Source organism: Solanum dulcamara, chromosome 6 (assembly GCF_947179165.1).
Source record: "Solanum dulcamara chromosome 6, daSolDulc1.2, whole genome shotgun sequence".
Classification (NCBI taxonomy): Eukaryota; Viridiplantae; Streptophyta; class Magnoliopsida; order Solanales; family Solanaceae; genus Solanum; species Solanum dulcamara.
The window spans coordinates 67,650,270-67,677,964 of record NC_077242.1 but is presented as its reverse complement, the minus strand read 5'-3'; the positions used below and the strand labels follow the sequence as shown (position 1 = coordinate 67,677,964).

Genomic DNA, 27,695 nt, shown 5'->3' with positions numbered 1-27,695 from the left:
AACAATATTATAATATATTTGTCATGTATTAAAAATGAATTATGCATGCAATATAAATGTATTATAAGTGTTTTAAAATATATTATACTTGTTTAGTAAATAATTGACACAATGTATTATAAGTGTATTAAAGTATGATAAATATATTATCCATGAATAAAACTTGTATTATATGAGTTTTATAAATTATTCTTGCTAATATGTAATAAAATTGTATTATAAGTGTTCAGTGAAAAAAAATTATTTCTATAAATGATGAATATTTTCTTAATGTAGTACATTTATGTAAATTTCCCGAATATGATTTGAGAAAAATTGAATGTGTTTGAAGTAGAACCATTAAAATGGGCTTGGTCCATGAGTCAGCCCTGCCCAACTGAATAGGTGAGGTTGGGCTGAGATTTTCATTCCCATTTAAACCTGAGACTATTAAGCCCTTCGATGCCATTTGTGTTATTACACTGTTATGTTGTTGAGGATTATTTTGAGATATCAATCAACCAGACCACTTGTAAGTGAAATATTGTAGTATCGCGGTTGAGAAGATTCATCTAAATTGTGCAACTTATATAATTGTACATAAAATAAGACACAGAGAAAGAGACAAGTACACTTCAATACTCATTTCCCTTCAACAATATTCTACTCAATTATAATGGAAAATTTGATTGTTTAACGTTGTGTAGAAAAGAAAAAATGCGGAAAAAATTTAAAACAAAATCTTTGAATCCCTCTCTAGTGGATTCACCAAAGAACAAATTACCTAATTGATCCTTCAGAAATGGATGTGACCTTGCAAACACCAACTGAAGTGGTGAGTGGCAAATCTTTATAGCAAGCAACCAACTCCTTATTTGTGTGCAGATCCACCTGAAGAGTTTCCCAAACCTTCTTCTTAGGATTCAAGACATCATCGGCCTTGCCATCAAACCCAGGGAACGTTACTCGTTCACCAATTGCAGCATCTTTAGGTGGCTCAACCAGTTCAACCTGACATGCAAACCATCATCATATTGCATTAGTTTACTTTCCAACTTTTCCTCTTTTGGTCCTTATAGTTCCTCCTCCTTTTCTCATTTCAAACAAACTTATCTAGAGTTGATGCATTAAATAGTAGGTGCACTCCATCAGAAACCTTGAGGTCAAATCTCCATGAAAACTAAGTGCACATTTTTCTTTTATGGTAGTATGATTAAATGGAAAAATTGATTGGTGGTATACACTTCTGGTAATTAAAGATTTATAGAATAGTTGGTACTACTATTGTTTTTGCAAACATATGGCAGATAGAGCTACAGTTGCCTTCCAATTTGCATCATCTATCTGTAAAACTGAGGACATGCATCGGCAGCATTTTGTGCATCAATGCGCATAGCAGATTTAATTGCAGCTACTTTATCCAAAAAGTCAACAGTGTGTGGTCTTACATTAACCCGGAATAATCCTGTATGGAAGAAAAATGTAAAGCTTCTTTTGACCCAAATCCCCCCCCCCCCCAACCATGTCTTCTCTCATCTGGCATCTCAATCACCACGAGCTTTGTGTGAATTGTTAGGAAGGTATCTTGAACTTGTCCTATTTACTACCAGTAGATAGATTATTATTTTTATTTTAAGGGTGAAGCCCGCGGGCCTCTTATATTAAATATTAAATAAAAGAAACAGATATTTACAAGGCCTGGATCAATAGATAGTGGTGATAATCAAAGAGGTCTATGCAATTGGGACGTCATGAAATATGAAAGTCTTTTCTTGTTTTCCTGAACGAGACTTTGGGAGCAATGAGAATGAAGTACACGGCTTGTGGGGTAGGAGGTGGAGGAAGAGAAGCAATTAGGAAGAACAGAAAAGCCCTAGCTAGAAAAAAAAAAGAAATGCACATTCTAGAAGCAAACAAAGCAGAACCAGGGTTAGCGCTTAGACAATAGTAATTTATAGTTGCTATAGCAAAAGCTTTAAAATCTAAGGCTAAACCCGACAACATATCCAGTCTTAATTTGCTATAGAAAAGAGGGACCCTCTAGCATTATGTCCTAAAAATTTTCTCCTTTTTATGTAGCCTCCTGGCAAGGTATATAGGCAATATGTAGATAAATAGAATAGAAGCATTAGGCTGCCACTCACCTTAGTGTGATCACTATTAGAAGCAGCAAGAACCATTGCCTGGGATTTTATGCCCCTCATGCTTGCTGGTTTTAGGTTGCATAGAACACAGACCTTTCGATTCTGATAAAAAGATATCATTGTGAAAATTGCTAGGTGTAACAGTTTAATAAACATGTAGACAAATTGAAAAAAGTAAACCTGCATCTCCTCCAGAGGAATATATTTTACGAGGCCACTAACAACAGTTCTGGGCTGAGCTTCACCAACATCAATCTCTTCAACATACAGAGAATCAGCATCAGGATGTTTCTGTGCACTTGTAATGAGACCAACACGAATATCAAGTCTGCTAATCGAAATTTCTGCTTCAACAGAGGCTGAACCCTTAGATTTGGCTTCAGAAGATTTTGTAGCACGTTCTTTCTTCTTATTAGCATCTGATAGACACACAAAAACTCAATGTGATCAACAGTCCGTGAATGATTTTGTAAGAACTTATCTAACATATAGCTATCAACCCATGACAAGGATCCCTCGCCACCTTCCCCCAAGAATAGGAAACTTTTGAACAAGAATATGATAATATATTAAAGGTTAGATATAAATGATTTAGGAGTTACCATGACAAATCAGAAGATAGGTATTACTATTCCAAAGAGTGGGATGGATATTAAGGATTCACATAGTCGATCCCAATTGATTTAGGATTGAGACATAGTTGATTTATAGATTAATTGATGAATTCATATTGAAAGGTCTGGCATCAAAGAAACAATGGCATGAACAAGGGAGGTGGTGATGCATGTCAACTCATTCTGGTTTTATGATATCAGGAGATTATCCAGAAAAGACCTACAAGGAGAGGAGCTACCAGAAGGTGCAGGCTACAACAGATTACACGTAAAGAATGCCAAAAGTTCCCCAACTAAATATTTTATTTGATACAACCTGAGAGACTGATAGGAAGTCACTGCATTTTCTGCTATCCGAAATCTCCAACCCAGGACAAAGGGAAAACAACTACATATATACTGACAGAAAACATGCAGATAATATTTTTCAAGAAACAGTACCAATAACATCCCCCCAGGATAAAAAGGCATCCCTTCCCCCCCCCCCCCCCCAAATTGATATATCCAACAAGATCCACCGAATGAGGTGAACAACTGGACACTTTCCCATTCATCTTTCTGAAATTTTCTTTTCCCCATTCCTATTATAATCTTTTAGTGATTCGGTATTTGGCTCGCCTACGCCCGGCGGGAGGGTCCTCGTTCATTTGTTAATTTTACAAAAAATTTCATGATAGGATATAATATAAGAGGGAAATCAATGAAAGAAAAACAAAATGCATTCAGGATAGGATATACTAGTTGTATAAAAGTACTTTCTTGTGCCTCTTTTGGGTGTTTTTCTGTTATTATTGAAATTCTTTTGATAGATTATTGTACTTAAATTCTTACTTAACAAATGAGGACGTACAAGAAAGTAAACATAACTAACCTGAGATTTTTGCTTTGTTCAACTGATCAGTGATCTTCCTTGCCTCAGTTTCAGCCTTCAAATTCCTATCCGCCTGGCTTCCAGCAAACTTCTCTCTGTAGAATTCAACTTCTTCATCTTTCTGCATATCACGTTCGATCTTAAGACTATTAGCAAATGAAAGAATGATAAATATGTAGTAAAAAACAAGACTGCGAAGCATTACTAGCTCCTTGAACAATGGTGCTGCTATTCCAATTTTGTGACCTGCAGGTAGAATATGCCATGGTCTTTTACTTTTCTCTATGTCACCTCTTTCATCAGATAGTGAAAGTTGTGTTTCAGGAGGAAAGTTAAGCTGCTTAAGCACCTGTGAATCAAGTCGTGAGAACATCAATCCATTGAGCACAGAAAGAACCTCAACCACAGTAAGATGTACAAGCATCAAACATGAGCAGAGACGGGGATCTCAGCCACAGTTATATGATGCAATGATGGAATCAGAGTTATTACCTCCCGTGAAAAGGATGGTATAAATGGATCTAAAAGACATGCAAGAAGATATACTAGGCCGGAAGCAGTGCTCATCACTATGGAACACAAAGGCCTATCTTCCTTGTAAAGTCTCCAGAATTGGCTCTCCTACAAAAAGAAGTATGGACAGTCTAAACTTATGAGATTAAAGCAACCATGAGACTGTAACAACCATTACTGAAATTCAAAAAGCAGTTTCTAAATTACAATAGAAAATACAATGGCACGAGCAACTGATAAATCAAAAACAGATGGTTGGGAAGTATTTGACAGGCTTACTTGCAAATAACCGTTTCCTTCTCCAGAAATGGACATAGCAATCTTCAAGCCTTGCTTTAATTTAACCTAAACCAGTTGCAGCATATAAAGGTTATTCAGACCATATAAAGGAAAGAAGCAATCAATTGAAGATATAAAGCACCTGTACGATACAATAACAACTACTACCACTATTACTACTACTATGTCTCAACCTCAAGCTAGTGGGATCGGCTATATAAATCCCCACTATCCATATTGCTCCATTTAGATCTATCTCAATCCAATATCCAATAACTTAGGTTCTCGACACTAGTAATTCCCCATATTTTCTACCGGGCATACAGATCCTTAACAAGATTAAAAGACTTCTAACGAACACTCGACCTAAAGTGTACTAAAATGATTACGTCTTAATCCCAAATAATTAGTGAGGGAATGCTAGACGTTTGGTAATTTCTCCTCCAATCATGACCATTGAAATGGCTAATCCAGTGCATATCGTATGGACATCTGGTTGCACATATTGCATAGTAATAATGCTCTATTTTTACGTAGCAGAGTTGTACAAAACACATGTAAGGAAAGAAAGTCAGAAATGAGTTCCATTTCACTAGAACTGGAAGCAAAAACCATACAGTTTTGTGGTTACCTTCTCCATGGCTTCTATATATTGCTCCACATAATTTCCAACTTTTTCACCTAAGGCCCTAGTTAAAGGGTGTGATTCAGCTCCTTCGGGATTGGGAATGATGGAACCATAACCTGAAGCTGTACAAGAACATTTTCATAAGTATCTGTTAGATTTTCAATTAGAAAAGGGAGTAGATTATTTCCAGTTAACACTACGGAAGCAAAACAAATAGTTCCCTTTATCTTTTTCTAGCAGAAACAAGAATCTTCCCTTTAGAGTTGTCCTTATGAATATACTAGTAACAAGATTTATTTATTTTAATCAGTGACCAGTAACAAGATATTTCGAAAGTAAACATGAAGGAACCAAGGCACTTATCCAATGAGAAACAACTTTCTGCAAAGAAACTTTTCCCCTTTTTATCTTTCTAGTAAAGAACAAGAAATATTTCCTTTCAGTTTTCTCATCTCAATGATATACTAGCATTACAATCCAAGGTGGTAGGCAGATTCATTTGTTAATTCACAAGAAAGAGAAACAGTAATTTTCATCAATCAACCAGACAAGGAGTCAAGTAGACAATACCAGTAACAGAGAAGCATGAAACAGCATAACAAACCATGTCATCTAATACATGAAATCAGAGTTACTTGTGAAATAAGCTGCCAAAGCTTGGTATAGTCTAAATGTATTAAGACAAAACCGACACGGAACTAGCTGACAACAGCAAAAGCATATCAAGAGGTGAGACTATATAAATATCACATAGAAGATATCTAGCAGACATACCCAGATCTTTTGCAATGAAACTCAGGACCCTATTGACGAAATTGCCTAAATTGCTTAGTAACTCGCTGTTTAACTTTGCTTGTAAATCCACCCAACTAAACAAAGTGTCTGAAACCTACAAGAACTAAAATCCATTAGTGATCATACCAGCATAAAATAATATAACAGAATATGGATTTATCAGGCAAGGGAAGTTAAAACCGCCAAGACCCCACCTCTGGTCTGTTTGTCAGCAAGTAATATCTCCAAACTTCTACAGGAATGGTTGTCTCTTTTGCATCATTACCAAATACTCCTATGCCCTTACTCTTCGAGAACTTGCCTGATTATGAAAACCAATGCATTATGAGGAAAAAATTCAAATCAGAAAAGAAGTAATTCTGTAGTACAAACTGTGGTTCCAATATATTAAGTCCCAAGCAGCATTAACATTTAGAAAACTCACAGAGCCTTATTTCCAACTAACCTGCTTCATAGTTCAAGTATTCTGTTACACTAATAGTCTTCATAAGAGTCCAGTTTTCACCAGTTCCAAGAAGCGTAGATGGGAAAATCACCTGGAATATACAACATTTGTTTTCTTAGCGCAATAGCTTCTTACAGAAATAATATCACTATGGTTAAGTAATCCGACATAACAACTGAGCGGGAAAATTCGTGGCAGTAGGACTGCCCAAGCATATAGTCAATCAATCAATCAACCAACCATGCTTCAAATTTGAATTAGTCAGGCACAACTATATGGTTTCTCTTTATCCACTATGCTCTATTCAGTTCCATTTCATCTAATATAAACTAATTTGTCTTAAGTGACAAATTAATTAGGGGATCTCTAAAACAAGAGATTCTCTGAATCTCATACTTAACCCTAACTCTGAATCGTTTTTAAGTATAATAGTTTACTGTCCCAAATGAGGATTGTACGTAATTTTGTGATAGCTTTCAGTCATGTAATAGGCATTGCCTTGTCATATGATTCGTAAGGGATAATAGGACATAGCATTATATAGTCCACACTAGTACGAATTCAGATTATTTCTTTTAGATAAGGTAGTAAGAATACGGAATTTTTTGAAAATCGAGAAATCTGAAATCCATCTTGAACCTCAGTGGAATAATGGACCCGTCCCTATACCTTTCTCTATTTAAATATTCAACTAGGTTTATGAGCAAGACTCCAAACTCATGACATGCTTGAAATCTGCTGCTTATTCAAACTCATAACGTACTTTGAAATCTGTTATTTATTCAAACTCATGACATGCTAGAAATCCGCTACTTATCTCTGATTAATAACATGTTTATGTTGAAAGCTATCAATCTCTGTTGTGACACAATGTAAATGAAACATTTGTCAACACCATGACAACGAAGAATAAACATCTTCTAATGCTCCTAAACTGAAACTTGATTACCCTCCATCAAAGAAATCTCACGTGTAAGACTTCAATTGGTATCCGGACTTCTTTTGCTAAACAATGTTTCCGTAACTAAACAAATCAACATAGTTTTTCAAAAATAAGGTGCTGTCTCATCATGTCATGTGAGACATCACATGACAATCAATGTACATATTATTATAATTATTAGTTCTTAATAATGTCAGTGCCTTCACCAGATAGCGTGCACCACAACTAATCCGGCAGTTTACTCATCTTATTGTTATTTTAGAAGTGTGCCAAACATTTAAGAATGTCCTAAATAGAACTACATGATTTAATTCCTTCTCAACAAATATATGAATCAATATCATTGCCAAAAAAAATAATATGAATTAATTAACATGGATTGAGTTAATAAAATACACATCAATTCAATGGAACCTTAGTCTTGAAAAAATGACTTCTATGTTAACAAAAACCATGTAGTAGTAACATAGCTTCACTTTTTTATTATAGAAGAGCCGATGATTGAGCCTTCCACAGCAGACACTCAACACCAGTCAAGAATAAATAAAAATAGAAGGAAAAGGTTCAAAACAGAGTTCTCTCTTGAAAATACAATATGTGGTCAATTTCTTTCTTCTTTCTTATTTTTCCTTAATCCTGTATGAACTTTGACACGCTCTAAAGTCGAGTAGAGAATTTAAATATGTAAATGCCAAGCCATTAGTAATGTTCCTGAGAAAGGTAGCCCTAAGATAATGCAAAGTAGTACACAACTATCAAGTTATTGGTTATCGGTCTTTACTTCTCTCTTGGTCAGGTCTAAAGGTCTAAGGGGAAACCACAATCTCAGTACCATAATTTGGCCCCATTATCCGTCACTCAACGTACAGTAACTTGACTTCATAGTATTCAACTTCCTTTTTACCACCAAAAAGATGATGAAACTTTATGGAGTTCCTGAAACTTACAGTGTGAAAAGGCACATTATCTTTGCCCATAAACTGATAGAGCTCCACATTCTCTGGATTCTTCCACCACTTCTCCCACTCAGCTGTGTAGCATGAGGTTATTGATACATATCCAATAGGAGCATCAAACCACACGTAAAAAACCTAATTACAAATAGATCAATAAATAACGTCATTAAGCAAATATAAATGGTATTGAACAATAAAGGAGAATTTGCTGCTTCAAATTGTGCTGCCGCATGAATTGGTAACAGCAAGTGGAGTAATTATCAGTACAAGTAACAAATCGTGACCAACTATTGTTTAGCCAGAAAGAAGGATAACAAGTTACAACTAACAGTTTTCCTCAATCAACCTTGTCCTTATATTTTTCATGTGGAACTGGAACCCCCCATTTCAAATCTCTAGTTATACACCTTGGCTTCAGTCCTTCTCTAAGCCAGGCATGTGTAGTGTGGATAGCATTCTGACTCCATCCCCCGGCCACTGACAGGTTGTTGACGTATGCTTCTAATTTATCCTTCAGCAAAGGGAGCTCAAGAAACAAATGTTCCGTATCTCGGATGCATGGGGTGTTACGGCAAACCTGTAGAGTAAGCAAGCTAAGCCTTCAGCAGTAAGTAAAATCATTACCACATTCATGTATTGTTAACCCAACGTGCTTTATGTCCTTAGAATTCGTATTTTAAAATTTCCAAATACAAACTTGTTTAACTTTTGTCACAAGTAAGTCGAGTCTCTTGGCAAAGGAATACTCACTTTTAAAAGAATCTAGATGAGAAGTACTTTTTTAACAACCAGATGATGAGAAGAATTAGAACTATACAGTATCAAGTTATACACATCTGGAACGAAGAGGACAAGCAAACCTTGCATCTTGGATCCTTCAATTCAGTGGGATTTAAGAGCTTGCCACACTTCTCACATTGATCTCCTCGTGCAGAATCATAGTTGCAACCTGGTGTCGGGCAGTTACCCTCTACAAGCCGGTCAGCCAAAAACTTTTTGCATGTCTCACAGTACGGCTGTGAAATAAACTTAGATTAAGTAATATATATGTCAAATTTCATGCATCAACTGGGTTCGTGCAAATTCAATCTATGAGATAGCTTAACCCAGAGCTTAAGGCCTGACAATAGTAGCACAGAACCAAGCTGCAACCAGAAAATAGTACCTACTAAGAATTCTATACCTGTTGCATGGTGTTCTCAGAGAGCCAATTATTCTCCCATAGCTTTTTGAAGATCGCCTGACAAACTTCAGTCTGTTGTGGCGTTGATGTACGTCCAAATTGATCGAAGCTTATATCAAACCATTTATAAACTTCTCTATGGATTGCATGATATCTGCAAAACCAAGAAAATGAAGGAAGGAATTGAGAATCAAGGCATGTACGTTAGCTCCAGTGATTGAAAAGAACGGTCACCACAATTTTTAACTGTTTATAACAAAATAAAGTGAAAGGATAAATTTGCAAGAACTTAGGGAAAAAGAATGTCAAACTAATAATAATAGTTATTATTATAATTATTACTATACTACTATTATTTTGTGTCAAAGAACACCCTTTTCCCTCATTTATTTTATAGAGACAACTGCTGAAGCTGATGAGGACCTAATCAGTTAAGAGTGAGTGAAAAAGACAGCACAGATGAGCCCGCGTTTGTTCATGTACATGAAGAGTCTTTACCATTTGTCATTGTCTTTTTTAAAAACTCTAAGAACTGCTTCATTGGTCAGTATTGTGAGTACTTTAGTTGTCATGACATTTGTAAGTTTATTAGATTTTCTTGAAGTTTAAGGTTGTGATGAACATATGAACTCAATTATGTCATGCTACGTATGATTGGCTAGTAATGAATACTACACCACGTCACCTCCAGCACTTGCCCCAATCATAATTTATTTGGCACCATTCCTTCTTTTGTATGTCCCTAAAAAAATTCACACCTTTCTATGTTTAGGACCTCCTAATATTTTACCTTCTCGCTATGCCCTTAATGAGATGTTCTTCTAAAGGTTGACATGATTTATGTGGACCTTAGTAGAAAGCTACTTAGGTATTTTATACATTAAGCTTGCATTTAAAAATATCCTCCATTACTTTCTAACAATGGTGTCAAACAAATTGAGACAGAGTATGATTCCTGACAAGTGTTGCGGCAGACTAGTGATATGTAATTTAGCCGATATAGGAAAATACGGATATCCCTAGAAATAGGGAAAACGTAGTCTAAGTCTCTAGTGAATTCCGGTAAGCTTGCTTCAAAGCCCTACTCTCTAAGTGCCGGTCAAGGCCCCAGATTGGATCATGATATTATCATTTCTCATCAAATAGACCTTTCCTCTTACATTCCAATGCATGCTGAGAAAGTTTCTTCAAAATTAGATCATTTTCCTCTTCGAGGCACCCAGAAGTGTTCAAGTCCCACTTCTTAAATTCATTTGTAACCAAAAAAAAAAAGCTTACTTTCTAAGCTAAGATCTTGTTCTTTGTTATAGAATCTTGGCACCATCGTCCCGGAACAACAAAGAGAAGATTCTATTATTTGGAGGTATCATTCAGGTGGAATCTTCTATCTTAAGTCTTGCTACATACCATTGACTTCTTCCAACACTGATCTTTGACCTTAGAGGAAGATTTGGTACAACAAAACACCATTAAAACTTTCTTGTTTTTCTTGGCTTGTGGCTAAGGAAGCATGACTCACTCATAGTTGGAATTATGGTATGCAAGGACCAGGAAGATCTTGTTCTTTGTTATAGAATCTTGGCACCATAGTCCCGGAACAACACAGAGAAGATTAAATTATTTGGAGGTATCGTCAGGTGGAATCTTCCATCTTAAGTCTTGCTACATCATTGACTTCCTCCAACACTGATCTTTCACCTTGGAGGAAGATTTGGTAGAACAAAACACCATTGAAAGTTTCTTGTTTTTCTTGGCTTGTGGCTAAGGAACCATGAGTCATTCAAATCTTCAAAGAAGAGATTACATACCATAATTACAGGCCAATAATTGGAAAATATCTTCCTGGTCCTTGCATACCATAATTACAGGCCAATAAGCTTAATTGAAAGTGTGTACACCATTGAAAGTTTCTTGTTTTTCTATAGTTGAATGGTGGTTGTTATTTGGTAGTCAAACACCAACCTTACAAATTTTTGTCATGAAAGTACTAAGTTTAACTAGTAACCCATCCGGATGTGAGAGAAATTGGAGTGTGTTTGAACATGTGATAAGAAGATTTACTATATTCTAATTTCTATATTACAATAAATATTATTAGTATCTATTAATTGCTCTCTACAACTTGTGCGCAAATTCATTCCAAAAAAATAGGCCTGAATTATCGCGTCTCAATGATCTAGTGCACATTAAGTACAATAAAACATAAAAACGACGTTAAGATGCTCACTATTTCATTGATCCAATTTTGTTGTATAATATTGATGAGGCAAATGAATGGTTAGCAGAATGCCTCGAAGATCAAGAAAATGAACTAGTATATAGGGGAGGTGATCATGATTGGGTTACTGTTGCTACAACGGTTGGAGTTGAGTAGAACTTCTCCTATGACCATAGATATTCTCCTCAACTCCAACCGTCGTAGCAACAGTACACCAATCAAGATCACCTCCTTCATATAGTAGTTCATCTTCTTGATCTTCGGGGCATCCAACTAACCATTCATTTGCCTCATCAATATTATCCAACGAAATTGGATCAATGGTATCACAAGCATATAACAACATTTCAATAGTCTATTGTACTTGGTAATAGTTTGGTATGAGGTATAATAATCCTGGGATACAGAATTATTTTATCCGACGTTTGGCTGGAGGTATTAAGTAATCTTTGAATTATTTATCCCACTATTTATACCTTAGTGATGGAATAAGTTATGCCGTGTCCCGGGATAAGTTGTTCCCTACCAAACGACCCCTTAATGTATACTAGATCAATGAGACGCGATAGCTCAAACCTATTACTCTTTTTGGAATGAATATGTAAGTAAATAGAGAGACAAAATTACTCACAATTGAGTGCTGGATTATATTGATGAAAGCGGAAGCTTGAACATTGTTACAGAGAATGAAAGACTAAAAGAAAATATAAGTATTTTTCTGATGTCCTTCCTAAATGAAATACCAGTCTTTATATAGATAAGAAGAGAATCCATCTGCTTTCTTCTGATTGGTTGCTTTGGATTGCCTTATCTTGATGGGGTCCACTGCTTTTGACGCGTGGTTCTGTTCAGAGGAATCTACTTTTATAAAGTAGTGGCTCCTTTTCTTTTTCAAAAGTGATGGCTACTTGCTGAATACTTTCGGCTAGTGGGATCCAATCTATGATTAATCAAGAGAAATTTGAACTCTTTGAGTCTCTATCTAGAAGATTAATTATTTCGAATTTTAATATCTTCAATTAACGATTAATCAAAAGGATTTAAATAGGACTGTGCTAAAGCTTTTGGGTTTAGCATATCCCCATTATCATCGCTCTGAGACGAGGCTTCGTCAAAGAGCTTCATTATAGCTTCCTCATCTGCATCATCGTCTAATTTTGACAAGGCCTTTTCTATAAATCACTCTTTGGTATTTCTTTGCTAGAGAACCTTTCTGCGAAGGTTGTTGAGACTCCTTAGGAGCTAAGGACCATCCTTTGATAAGTATTTGATCCTGTTAAATTCAGCAATAACAAAGGTCCAACTTATAATATAAGAAAGTCTTTTTTGAATATGTTTAGGAAGGGTAGAAATTCCTTGATCAATTTGAAATTGATTAAATTTGTCTAAAAACAATTTTGGTAAAACTTGTTTGTTACCTCCAAAATAGTTCCACCATTCCTAGAACCATCGAGGGATAACGATTTTAGTAACTTTTGGGCTGTATTTTACAAACCATGTGTGAGATGATGGTCATAAATACAAAAAGTTAAACCAAGCATTTCTATAATCATGCCAATTAAAAGTTTGGGGTCGATGCTCCCTGAAAAAATTGATAGGAGTATGCAAATGGTCAACCTGCCATTCAAAAGGTGTTAAAATCTTTTTGACAGTGAATTTTGAATAGGCTATGCTATTCAGATCATTTTTATCAGCAAGTTCATATTCTATTTCGATAGAACCAGTATCAATAAGGATAAATTCATAAAACTTTCTTGTTTTGAGGGGATTTTCAGTCTCCACATAGTTCCTGTTAGTATACAGGGGCTTGAGCAAATGTTTAACTTCGTAACCTTCATATTCTTTGTCTAGAGCAAGGATTGGGGAGACCTGCAAAGAAACAAGATCAAACTTCTCCTTTTCTTTGCCCTTTGAACTGGAGGTTGCTGTAGGTGCAACTGCTTCTGCGAAACTCTCAGGAGTTTTCATGGCATAACTATCTTGGGTTTGAGTTTGGGAAAATCTTTGTTTTCCTGAGGGAGAGTGAGAACTAGATTGTGGGCTTTATAGAAATGACTTTTTCAAAACCTTCTTTGTTTGAGCATTCCTAACCCTGACTATTTTTTGATTGTCGAAATTGATGCTTCCGATGTTGGTTATGGAGGAATTCTTAAACAAAGAAAATCCACTGAATCAACCGAGCAATTAGTTTGTTTCACTTCTGGACTTTGGAATTCTGCCCAAAAGAATTATAGTACAGTCAAGAAAGAAGTTCTTGCTATAGTTCTTTGTATTACTAAGTTTCAGGATGATCTTGTTAACAAAGAATTCCTGCTTCGAGTAGATTGTAAGTCTGTTAAAGATATTCTGTAAAAGGATGTTAAAAATCTTGTCTCTAAACAGATATTTGCTAGATGGCAAGCGTTATTATCCAGTTTTGATTTTCAAATTGAATATCTCAAGGGAGAAGACAATTCTCTCCCAGATTTTCTAACCAGAGAATATTTTTGCAGGGCAAAGCATGAGGCCATCATCAAGGCCATCATCAAGCGGTTCCTTCAAGGGAAGAGGAGCAAAGACCCCTTCAGCTAAACCATTCGACATAAGACCAGCTCTGCACAAGCAAAATAGATATTCGGCTTTGGCTCAATTACCTCCAATAAATCTAATTGCATATCCTCCTTTGCCCCCGAGCTCTTCATCAATGAAGCTCCTTGACGAAGCCTCATCTCAGAGCGATGATAATGGGGATATGCTAAACCCAAAAGCTTTAGCACAGTCCTATTTAAATCCTTTTGATTAACCGTTAATTGAAGATATTAAAATTCGAAATAATTAATTCTTCTAGATAGAGACTCAAAGAGTCGGAATTATCAAAGAAGAAAGAGAAGAGACTCAAAGAGTCGAAACTTCTCTTGATTAATCATAGACTGGACCCCACCAGCCGAAAGTATTCAGCAAGTGGCCAACAAATGTAGCCATCACTTTTGAAAAAGAAAAGGAGCCACTACTTGATAAAAGTAGATTTCTCTGAACAGAACCACGCGTCAAAAGCAGTGGACCCCATCAAGATAAGGCAAATCCAAAGCAACCAATCAGAAGAAAGCATATGGATTCTCTTCTTAGTCTATATAAAGACTGGTATTTCATTTAGGAAGGACATCAAAAAAATACTTATATTTTCTTTTAGTCTTTCATTCTCTGTAACAATGTTCAAGCTTCCGCTTTCATCAATATAATCCAGCACTCAATTGTGAGTAATTTTGTCTCTCTATTTACTCACAGTACTTACGGTGCATAAGTTGTAGATAATTTTTTTTTGAGAGAGTATTTAATGGATACTAATAATAAAAAAAAGGACAGCCCGGTGCACTAAAGCCCCCGATATGCACAAGGTCCGGGGAAGGGCTCCTCACATGTTCAAACAAGCTCCAATTTCCCTCACATTTGGATGAGCTACAAGCTAAATTTAATCTTTTCATGGCAAACTTTTGCAAGGTTATAGTTTGACTACCAAATAGAGGCCACCATTCAAATATAGAAAAAATAAATTTAAAGGTTAATAAGTATAAATAAGTCAAATAACTTAAGTAAAGCTATAAAGACAATTAAACCAACTTACTTACTCGATGACCTTTTGTCTCTGGCTCTAATAACCTGACCGCAAGTCTGCAAACAAACATCCCAACTGTTTGTTTGTACTTAAGAAGCTCACCGACTAGTACATCTTGTGTTGTTTCAACAGGGACCATCTTCTCAACACATTTATGGTAATCAATCCGCACTTATGAATCTAAAGTGTCATTTTCATTGCAAATATAAAACAATCCCGAGTTCAAAATATGGTTGTTGCATGCAAAGGCCGATAAAGTTGGTCTGTCCACCTTGCATCAACGATATCGAAAACTTTCTCATATTGCTTCCGAAAGCCTTTAAAACCCACTTCAATAGCTTTTTTGGCTCTATTCATTGCTTCATAAACATAGCCCATTGGTGGGGGGGTTTCCCATGCACCCAAACAAAGCACTTCGATCAAAGGACCACCAACTTTAAGTGCCTGAATAACATCATTCCAAAAATGTGTAGCCATATGATGGTTAGCAACTTATTTTCCCGAATTTTTTGTTTTTTGAACAGGTAACATTTTTGTTATTAATAACAAACTACACAAAGGGTGTGTAGTCCCCCCCATATTTACATCTTGATGAGCAAAAAAATAAAATAAGCTCTTAGTCCTTAATCTTCTCATAAGGAATCTAGTACATCATAAATTGATTCCAACTCTTCCATTAAGCTATGCTTACACCAAAAAAAGAAAAGACCTAAACATTTCATCTTTTGTTTTTGTATACTAATGGCTTTGTCTTCAAAACAAACTTGGTTTCTTTCTCCCCACACAGTCCACCAAATGCAAGCTAATTTTCCATCTCTCTTTCTGATTAGCGAGATTGGTATCACTATTCTAGCATTTTAGTACCTCAGATACTCTTCCCAACATAGTCCAGCTAATGCCACTCAAGTTAATGAAAATCTTCCACAATTGGTCAGTCAAACTGCAGTGAAGAAAGAGATGAGAGATTGTCTTTGCTTCATTACCACAGAGAAAACACCTTGAGCAAAGATTGAAACCTCTCCTCATGAGTTTATCTTGTGTGAGTACAACTTCTCTAGCTAGCAACCAAGAGAAGCATGCAACTTTGTGGGGGATGTTAACCCTCCAGATCATCTTCCAAGGCCAAGTCTCACTCTAATTGTTTGAGGTTGTGTATAATTTGTATGCTGCTTTCACTATAAATTTGTTTTGCTTATTCCTTAACCATATCAAGCAATCTACCGCAGTTGATGTTCCTTTGAACTGTTCCATAGTTCCAAAAAAGCTTGCTAGTCTATCAATTTCTCAATCATTTAGAGCTTTTCTGAAACTCAAGTTCCACCCCAGTTCACCCCAAACCATTTCAATTGTTGAGTTTTGTTGTTTATTGAGGGAGTACATGTCTGGATAGAGCTGCTTTAGGGGGCCTTGCTCTATCCATTTATCATTCCATAGATCTACTTTCCTACCATTACCAATGCTGAACATGGTTTTTGTTAGCAATTTGGGCCACAAGTTACTTATGGATTCCCAGAGACCAACTCCATAAGGACTATTGCTCACTTTGGTAGTCCATCTTCCATCCATACCATATTTCTTACCTTCTTCCATAATGGCTGGTCATCTGAGTTGAAGTTCCATATCCATTTCATCATTAAACTCTGATTCTGGATCTTCAGATTCTTAATTCCAGCACCTCCATTCTTCTTGCTGGTTAGAGAAGACTCCCAATTGACAAAATGTAATTTATTCTTCTCACTATTCCCCTCCCAAAAGAAGTTCCTTCTCAAGGAATCCAACCTTTTCATAACACTGGCAAGGATAGGAAACAAAGACATCATGTAGGTAGTGCATCCAATACAGAGTTTATCAAGGTCATCCTTTCTCCCATGGATAAGTATTGGTTTTTCCAATTTGCCAACCTTTTTTTCACATTTCTCCAACACTTGAGTCCAATATGTGTTGTTGGAAGTTCCCCAATTCTACCTCCAAGAGTGCTGGACAGTCTCTGAAGATCCCCCACTTCATTAACTGGATAAATAAAACTTTTATTCCAATTGATGTGCAGCCCAAAGATGGCCTCAAATAAAATGAAAATCACCCTTAGCATCCTCACTTGATTTATATCTGCTTTACAAAAAAATCAAGGTATCGTCTGCATATTGTAAATGTGTGATCATCATGTTACTGTCTACCCTAGAGCTTACTTTGAACCCTCTGATCCAGTTGTTTGTTTGAGCTTTCTGTAGCATATCATTTAAACCCTCCATGGCAATGACGAACAAAAATAGGGATAGAGGATCCCCCTACCTCAGACTTCTCTGAGAAGGGAAGAAACCAGTTGGAGAGCCATTGACAAGTACTGAAAACTTAGTTGTACTTGCGCAAAAGTGGATCCATTTGATCCAAGTTTCTCCAAATCCCATCTTCCTAAGCATCCCCAATAAGAAGTTCCAGTTCAAGTGATCAAAAGCTTTCTCAATGTCCAACTTGCACAGGATACCTGGGGCTATTGATCCTAGCATTAGTACATTAATTGGCAATTAAAATGGCATCCAATATCTGTAGGCCTTTGATGAAAGCCATTTGTTGTGCATCCACCAATTTGTGTACTACTTTCTTCCGTCTCTTAGTCAAGCTTGGATATAATTTTGTAAATACTACCTATCAAGCTGATAGGCTTAAAGTCTCTTGGAATTTTGGCCCCAATCTTCTTAGGTATCAATGCAATGAAAGTGGCATTGAAACTCTTTTCGAAAATTCCCTGATGATAAAATTTCTATATAACAGCCACTACTATGCTTATGACTTCCCAACAATGTTTAAAAAAAGCCAAGGAGTACCCATCTAGTCTCGGGGCTTTATCCCCAGCACAAGCTTTGACACTGTCCCAGATCTCTTGCTCTTCAAAGACACCTTATAGCATTTGATTTTCTACATCATTAATCTTAGGACAGTCCCTAAGATCCCCTTGAGGTCTCCATTTTTCATCCTCTGTATATAGCTTCTAGTAGAAAGAGACCATCTACTCTTTAATGCTTGATTCATTTTCCACAATGGCCCCTTCTATCTCCAATTTTTCAATGTTGTTGTATCTTTTGTGAGCATTGGCAGTACTGCGCAAAAATTGTGTTTCTGTCTCCCTCTTTCAACTAAAAGGCCCTAGACCTTTGTCTCCATGCCACCTCTTCATGTTTTGCTATCTTCTCAAATTCTAGAGTCAGAGAGTTTTTTGTGAAAACCTCTTCATTGGTATAAGTTCCGTGATCATGTATCTCCTCTAACTCTGAGAGTTTATTTAGTATGTTAGCTTTCTGTAGTTGTAGATTCCCTTGGATGGTCATACTCCATTCCTTTAACTTCACCTTCAGAGCTTTCAACTTGAAAGCTAAGATGAAAGTCAGGTGCACTACCTTCACAATTAAAGGAAGTCCACCCGTCTTTGACCCTTTCCTTGAAACCTTCTGTTTGCAACCACCTATTTTCAAATTTAAAATAAAACTTCCTTTGATGCCAACTACCATATTTAAGTGACAAAGGAGTATGATCAGAAACAATTCTATCGAGAGGGGATTGTTTGATGTTGTTGAAGGTGTCATTCCAATCTGTGGAGATCAGAAACCTATCTAGTTTGGCTGTTGAGGTATGCCTGTCACCCCTTCTCCATGTGTATCTACCTTCAGATAATAGTAAATCGACCAGCTCTAAATCCTCCATGAACTCGAAAAAATCAGTCATAGCTTTGGTGATTTCTGCAATTCTTTTTTCAAATGGAAACCTAACTGTGTTGAAGTCTCCACATACCACCCATGGCCCATTGAATAAACCCCTAGCACCTGCAACTTCCCGCCAAACTTCCTCTCTCTCAGTTCTATCATATAGAGCATATATAGTAGATAGATGCCAGGAAAGATCTTGCAATTTAACAGTGAATTTGCATGTAATGGAGTATACCTCCATATTGCTCACCTCTTCTTCCCATAATCTGTTGTCCCATAAGATAATAATGCCTTCTCTGGTCCCACTTGCCTCTAGTTGTGCACATTTTGCCCATTTATATCTCCAAACTTCTTTAATTTTCTCCCTAATATCCCCTCCAATTTGGATTCTTGAAGGCAGTAGATGTCAGCCTTCCAACTTTGAATAAGGTTTCTTATTATCCCTCATTTCTTGGGGCAGTTTAATCCCTTCACATTCCATGAAACTATATTCACCTTCATTGATTTCGGTGACAAGATTTCCCCCCTGCTTCTGGTTCCATTGCTTCGAAAATTGCTCCCAATTTCCAGGTTCTTTACTTCCTTGGAAGTCTTTCTCAATGGAGTTTGTGTTATAGACAAGTTTGGTGTTGTTTTGATCACTTGTCTCCTCTCATCGATTCTCATGAAAAGTTTCAGTGCTTCTCTCTCAGAGCCTTGGAAACACACCCCAAGTTCTTTGCTCAATTTAATGATGTTTTGATGCACCCATATTGATGCTGCAAAATCTGGATCCTCTTCCTAACCCGAGTTATGGGTGTTTAGAGGAAGTGAATCTTCATAAACCAACTTCACAACTCTCTGCATTATTTCTGGTTGCATGTGTTTGTTGTCGCTCACCAGAGAGAGAATTGACATTATCTTCAATGATCGACATCGCGTTCTCTTCGTCTTCCTGGGATATTTGGTCATCTTCCCCTTTTTTCAGTTTCTGCTACTACTAACTTCTTAAAGATCTTGAACTTTCCTGCGTGCTGGGTATTGTTGACTTCAATACAAGTATCAAAGTATTCCTTTAAAGGATCAGCCCTGGGTTGATGAGCATCTTCTTTGTGATTCATTAATTCCAACATATTTTGGGCCAAGATATCTAGGCCCAATTTTTTATTTTTAGGCTGGCCTCCCTCTTGACGTTTATTAAACAGAGAATGAGGTTTTGCATGTGGGAGCTCACGTGCGCAACTTAAAGATCTAGAGCAACCCACAAGCCCTTCCAGGTCTCTAAAAAGTGTACTTTCCACTAACACCCTACTATCATCTTCGACCCAATGGTCCGAAGCCAACACCCCTTTTGTTTTTCTAGTGAAAATTCTCACCGGTGCCTCAGTCCAGATCTAAATCTGGAAAATCATCCTTTGAAATCCACTTTCACCGACTTTGGCACATCTTCACCATCTCCTCTGATCAAAACCCTAGCTCATCTTCAACTCCGTCTCCTCCTCAGTCCGTATCCAACCCCCACAATAATCCCCAATGTTTTTGAAGATTTCTTGAGACCACAGTTGGATAGGAAGGCCGACTAGCCTAATCCACACTTGTTCCACCCTGACATCATAAGGAATTGCTCCCACAGTTGGAGACCACAACCGAAGGTTAACCTTGTATGATTTTCAAAGCCAATCGCCTCTCATAACTTGTTCAACATCTATTTTCGAGGGGAATTCGAATAGGAAGCGGCCTTGACCCATTTCATACATCTTGACCCCATGTGCCTGTTTCTAGGACTACTAGCCCAACGACGAACCTCCGTTAGGGTGGGAGATTCTTGGATTCCTTCTGGAAAGGTGCCGACCAGACTTCTACTAAGAGCATCGTTGTGGTTGTATCCACCTGAAATATGTAATATCCCTTTTTTTTCATGAATCTCAGCAAAATTCCATTCCTTGGAAGTCCATTTATTCCTTTTGATAGTGTCTGAGTACAGGAGCCCTTCCTCGGTAGTTCTACAAGAGGGACTGAGACTGCCTTTTTACCTTTGTAATCAATGAACTTTTCCATCTTGTGGGCTATATCCATCCACCCAACATTAAAAGCCATCTCAAGGACTATAATGACTGATCTTTTTTTATCTTGAATGCTAATGATTGTAATATAGCAAACAAATTTATTGTAATTTCTTGAGCAATAAATCTTAACAAAGTGTTCACAGAGTTTCCATCTTTTCACAATGTTGCCCTTAACTCGTGAGTCTTCATTGAGTTTGTCACACAACCATATCATTGCACTGCTATGAAGTTTGTTCTCCTGATTAGATTTCTACCTCTTTCAGTCCATTCAAATCAGGAACCATCTCTGTTGGTATTTCTCGTGACATAATAAGATTTGAATCCGACTGCAAAATAAATCATGTCTACAATCCTCTTCTAGGATGATAGACTGAAATAAATCATGTTATCCAGGAAGAAGGGTAGAAGAAAAAAGAGCTGGGAAAGAAAGAGAAGGAAAGAGTGATTAAAGGATTCCGACAGATTAAGTCCACCAGAACTTTGCAAATGTACTTCCTTTACATTCCGTTGAGAGGACCGCAGTTCTCAAGTTTTTATTTTGCATGTACAAAGCTTGCAAAATTAAGAAAGTCGTTGCACATCTTGTTTTGGTCGGTTTTACCAATTTCTTTCATTTGTGAATTTCCTCAACTAGTCTAGTTTAATGACAATGGCCTCTGACTAATGTAAGAATATATCTTAACCTTAATAAAAACTATAAAAGTAATATTATAGCAATTAGTAACTAATAAGTATAAACTATAAAGAAAGTTAGAAGACATTTTTAGAGTTTTTGATGGTGGGAGTCATTTCCTCCTCAATGACCTTAACTACATCTTCGTGTCTTATTTGATTTTTTGGATTACTCATAGCTTTATTTTCAATATATGCCTTTATTTCTTCCCTAATTTCAAGCGGACAACTTGGACATGCTATTACATTTTTATACCCACCAATTGAATGTTTATGACGACAAATTCCACCATTATAAGTGTAATTACAAAACATACATGTAATAGAATCTTTTGTTGGTCCTTGCATACCATAACTCCAACTAATGTCTCCCTTTTTGTCACTCTTTTTGCTACCATTTGATGACACCATTGAAATTACTATTTAAAGTCAAAAAATTAATGTATTAATCACTATACAACCAAACTCAATAAAAAATAAAATAAATGGACTAGAAAATAGAAAATAAAAAACTAGACAAAATAGTTGCTTACTTATTATCTAGAAAACAAAGGACAAAAACAAAGGGAAGAAAAGGTTGTGCAAGAAAAAGAGATGGAAATAGAAAGAAAAAAAATCTACCCGTGCCAGTGGCCAGAAACAAAGGAGGATGAAGCTAGAAATAGAGAAAGAGGAAAGAAGAAGAAAGGTGAAGACCTGTACTTTTACAGTTGAAGTCTGAAGACTAAGATGGGGAACATAGGAGTCGCAGTCGACTAAAAAGTGGTAAGTGAAAAACAAATCCTAATGTTACATTTTAAGTTTGAAAGCTCTGTCTTTTTCTTTTTAAAAAGATGATGCCCTTTTGCTTGCCTCGTCTCCTTCTGCTCGCCTTTTTCATAGCTCTCACCTCGCAGCAGAAAGGTGACACAGAGTCACCTCACCTCAGCGCCTTACTCGCCTAAGGCGCTGAGGTGAGTGATTTGATAACACTGATATATGGTCTTGATGGAAGCTCTTCAAGTTCAAGATCACTTAACAAGGACAAAGGAGTAGCAACTACAAGTTCAAGTCGAACTGATATACACTCTGAAGGGGAAGAAGATGAGGAGTAATGTAATGCTAAGAATCTTGGACTTTAAGAATTTGAAAATCTTGAAGAAGAATAGACTTCTAATATTGATGGTCTTATTAATTATTGAGTCATTCAAGTTCTAGAGCTTTCGTATCTTTTTTGTTGTTTCCTACCCAGTGTTTGGTGTCCTCATTGGAGCCTCGACTGGATCTAAATCGTGTACTAAAAGGCCCATTAGGGGGTGGAGTTCCCAACTGAATTTTCTTCATACCCAGGACTCGAACACAAAACCTCTGATTAAAGGTGGAGCAGTCTCACCACTGCACCACAACCCATATTGGTCTAGACTTTTAGTATCTACTATCTACTTTTAGTTTCTGAATTAAAATATTTGTTAATATGTTATCATTACTAAGATTTTGATTATTTATATATGCAATTAAATCTTTTAATTTGTGGGTATTAATTGGCGCATCACTTCAGAAAGGTGAGTGTCTCGTCTCTCGGCTCTTGCCTCAGTGAGACAGACCCATATCGCCTTATGCCTTCCAAAACACTGCTTGAGTGGGAATCCTAAAGTACTCTGTAAGATTGATATTGGCAAGGCTTTTGACCAGGTCATGCCTTCTCTCTGTTTTCAGGAAAATGGATTTTCGTGCTAAATGACTTAGATAGAGTACACTCTGCATAAAAAAAAAGGGCAGCCCGGTGCACTAAAGCTCCCGCTATGCGCGGGGTCCGGGGAAGGGCCTGACCACAAGGGTCTATTGTACGCAGCCTTGCCTTGCATTTCTGCCAGAGGCTGTTTCCAAGGCTTGAACCCGTGACCTCCTGGTCACATGGCAGCAACTTTACCAGTTACTCCAAGGCTCCCCTTCATAGAGTACACTCTGCATAACTACTATTAATATCCGGTGCTAGTCAATGGTACTCCTATAGGCTTCTTCTCTCAATTTTTGAAGTTCACGAGGGGGTTGCATATCAATATGATGAAGTGTATTGTATACCCAATCGATGAGGGTTCAAAATCTAAAAGAGCTAGTTGGGATTCTATGTTGCAGTACTTGGCACGCCCACTACCCATTTAAGGCTATCACCAGAAGCAAGATACAAGGATGTCGTGGTTTGGAATGGAGTAAATGAGAAATTTGAACAAAGGCTAGCATATTTAGATTAACACTTATCATTTATTAATAGTATTTTGGATAGCATCCCCACCTATCTCCCGTCACTTATTCCCATCTCTAGTACTCTAGTAGTGTACTGAAGTAGGTGGATAGGATAAGGAGGAATATCTAGTGGAAGGATTGCAATATAACAACATAACCATTATAATCCCACAAAGTGATGGTACTCTACCTTAGAGGTACACCCTTGAGACTAGATGTCTCTTACTTTTATTTAGCTGGCATAATCCCCTCTTTTGTAACCTGTCCTTCAAATTTTTTTGGACTTTATTAACTCTCTCATAATTTAGGCAGCATCGCTAGAGTTGTCTCTATCTTTTTTATTACTCTTTGTAACTTCTTGATGCCTTTTACTGAAACTTCTTAAGGGTCGTTTAGTAGAGTGCATTAGAAAAAATAATGCACGCATTAGTTTTGTGTATTACTAGTATCTTATTTGGTACACTTTTTCAACCTATGTATAACTAATGCTTATATTAGTTATACACACTAATTGGTATTAAGGTATGTATAACTAATATATGAAAATTCATGGTATTAATAATGTAAAGAATTTTAATGCATGCATTAGCATGATTAAAGACACAATTGCTCCTCTAAACCTTTTCCACATCATTTCCACCATATTTATGGAGAGTATTTTTGTAAACCAATATTTTTTTTCGAAATTATGCAATACATATTATTTTTAACCAAACAATGCATAAAAACTAGAGCAAACATTACTAATACACCATATTAAGCATTATTCTTATACACTCTACCAAACAACCGTTTACCACATTTAAAAAAAAACAATTTATTGAGTTACAAATATTAGCCTATATGGAAAGCCTATAATTCAACAAAAGACTATTGGCCAATCTATGGTATCTAGAAGTATAAATGATATGTTTGATGAAACTCTATTTGCTAAGCCATCAATTAAATATATGTGATTCGCTTTTTATCTGTCTATCTATCTATCTATCTATATCCACCACAACTACATAAAACGAGGAGACAAAAATGAAATCATGAAACCACCCATTGGAGAAACTCTAAAGTCAAGAAAGCTATAGTGCACAAGAGAAAGTTCGTCAAAGGCAATTGAAAGTTCCAAAAACTACCAAACCTAACTCTTTCCTTTGAGAATCGGATATAGATTGCATTTTAGATCATCTACTTCCATTCTCTATCTATCATTAAAGAGATATGATCCCATTGATTTGTCAACAAAACCAAATTCAACAAGTAAGTTCTTTGATGTCCAGTTAACAAGCCACTTCCCCATCTCAAAAGTTTGATCCTTTTTTACTTTTTGACGGTTAATTGACTTAAATGGGAGATAGACCAATTCACTTTCTAAAAAGTAATTGAATAGCTGAAAATTAAACAAAAATACTACAATCCACAATTTCCATATTTGAAAATAACAAAGTAATGCATCTAAAAGTGATCACCATAAATCACTACTTTGACTGTTCTGATGGACTGAAGAGCAACAAGTATCTTTATTTTAATTTCAAATAGGAAAGAACTCAAGAGTCTTTTCAATCAGATTAGCATTAGACAGGGTACATATCCCCTTCTTTTTTCTTTAAATCAAAATCTCAGCACTGTAACTCAACTGTATATTCATATTTTTTTCATCCTAAGGAAGCACATTGGTTGTGCAACGTTAGTTTGTGTAACAATTATACAGCAAAACAAGTTATAGTTTGTGTAACAATTATACAGCAAAACAAGTTAACAAAAACAACCTTTTAACTAGAGTAGCTTATAAGATTAGCTAGAGTTGATTCTCAATAAACCAAAATGCATAAAAGAAGCTCTCCCATTGGCAACTAAACCACCAGAAAAATTGCGACAGTGAAATTATTTCTAAATTAAACCAAAACAAAAATATCTTTAATATCAAATATGCATGTCTTACTGTAGTTAGAAACTTGTATGCCATTGTAAGATAAGTGTTAGATTTATAAATACCTAAATCCCCTTTGCCCAACGGGATGGATTGTAAATAGATTTTCATATTGCATTCGAACTAATTAAAGAAAGGCGAATTACTTGTCACAAATTTGCTTGGGAGTACAATTTTCTTCCAAGGCTTTAGTCTCTGTAGCTGTTCCATATTCATCAGTACCACACATGTATATAGCATTGTAATCCCGAAGTCTACAGTATCTCGCGAAGACATCCGCACTCAACACACCTACAACAGCACAAAAAAAAACATAATTTGATTATGAAATCAACATCAGAAACAGCAACAAAGAGAGAGAAATGGAGGATTGAATTGTTGTGATTACTCCCGATAATGTTTCCGAGGTGAGGAACATTGTTAACATACGGCAAAGCGCTTGTGATGAGGATGTTTCTTTTGCCGGGTATCGGAAGTTTGGGAGAGGCCGTCGGGAAATTGTCACCATTGCCGGCGGTGGAAAAATCGCCCATCTCAGATAAGTTTCCGGCTAGGGTTTTAGGTGACAGGTTTTTAGCTTGGATTGCTTCTGTTAGTTTAAGAGATGTCTTAAATCTTGGTTGGTTTACAAAATATTAATACACTATAAGCTAAATTAGATAATTACCACCAAATTTATAAGAATAAAATTTAGGAAAGAAATTAAAATTATAATGCTAATTGTACTCTAATAAAATTAGTAACTATTTCCTTTTATAACATAAATCAAAATCTATTTCTTTTATGTTTCTCTCTCAATAAAATTATCAGAACTAATGAAACAATTCTCCACACATAAAATGATATTAAACTTGTAAAAAGTAATATTTTTCATGCTTCAAATTCTTCATGCCTCAAATGCTATTAAAATTACAAGAAGCAATTCTTCCATGCTTCAAATTGTTGATTTTGTAAAAAATAAATCTGCATCAAAATTCAAATTTTGTGAAAGCTTTGTAAATGATATTCAATTTTTCCTTTTTCTTAAAAAAAATGTTAATTTCCAAAATTGCAAATATCACTTAAAAATTTGCATCAAAATCTTAACGTGAATTATGTGTTCTTTAATCACGTCAAGGAAAGATGAATATGGGGTTAGAAAGGAAAACAAAGAAAAATAACGTCAAGGCAACGTAGAACCATGAGTTGAAGTTCTAATTTTTATTTTTTCTTAAAAAACAAAAGAAAAAGAAAAAAGAAACTTAGAAAAAATGGATAACCTACAATAGCAGCTTAACTTTACCTAATAGTGTAGAATATTTTGTACAATGATGATGTACAAAATTTAAACTCGATAATGCATGTATTGACGTGATAAATTCAAGGTGAGATGTCATGGTGTACGCTATTTGCATATGTCATAGTTTTAATTGATGCAATTCGCAATGGAGTTAATATTAAGTTGAAGGTATGGACACAAATTCTAGAATCTAAAGGGTTCATGTTGAGTTAGGACCAAGACAAAATACTTGGAATGTAAGTTTTGTGACGTTTGTCATGAGGCTTGATACCAAAGTTTTCAAAAAGAAAGAAAATTTCAAGTATTTTGGATGTATTATCTTAGGTGATAGGGAGATAGATGATAATGTCACACTTCATATTGATACATGGTGGATGAAATGTAAGCTCACATCTGAAGTCTTGTGTTACAAGAAGGTGTTGTCAAAAACTAAAGGCAAGTTATACAAAGTATAATGATTAAACCGAGTATGTTGTATAGAGTGGAGTATTGGTCGATTAAGAACTATCATGTTCAAAAGATGAAAGTTATGAAAATGTGAATGTCGAGATGGATGTGTGGATATATACTAAGAGGTATAAGATTAGAAATGAATATATATTGAACTAGGTAGAAGTGGCCTATTTGGATGACAAGTTGTGAGAGGCAAGACTCAGATGGTTCAGGCATGTGAAGATGAAATGTATGTATGCTTCAG

General features: G+C 36.1%; 1 protein-coding gene across 1 annotated transcript; it reads right to left on the bottom strand.

Annotated features, from left to right (window-relative positions):
- Positions 1-598: 598 nt before the first annotated feature.
- Positions 599-26,343, bottom strand: LOC129891294 (methionine--tRNA ligase, cytoplasmic-like). Its single transcript, XM_055966601.1, has 17 exons — positions 26,108-26,343; positions 25,866-26,010; positions 9,351-9,504; positions 9,028-9,183; positions 8,514-8,744; positions 8,159-8,302; positions 6,269-6,359; positions 6,018-6,124; positions 5,803-5,917; positions 5,032-5,150; positions 4,401-4,466; positions 4,101-4,229; positions 3,814-3,957; positions 3,609-3,729; positions 2,304-2,542; positions 2,124-2,225; positions 599-990 (listed from the first exon to the last, which is right to left on the bottom strand). The coding sequence occupies exons 1-17, from the start codon at positions 26,250-26,252 to the stop codon at positions 760-762; spliced, it is 2,439 nt and encodes an 812-aa protein (XP_055822576.1). The 5' UTR covers positions 26,253-26,343; the 3' UTR covers positions 599-759.
- Positions 26,344-27,695: the final 1,352 nt, after the last annotated feature.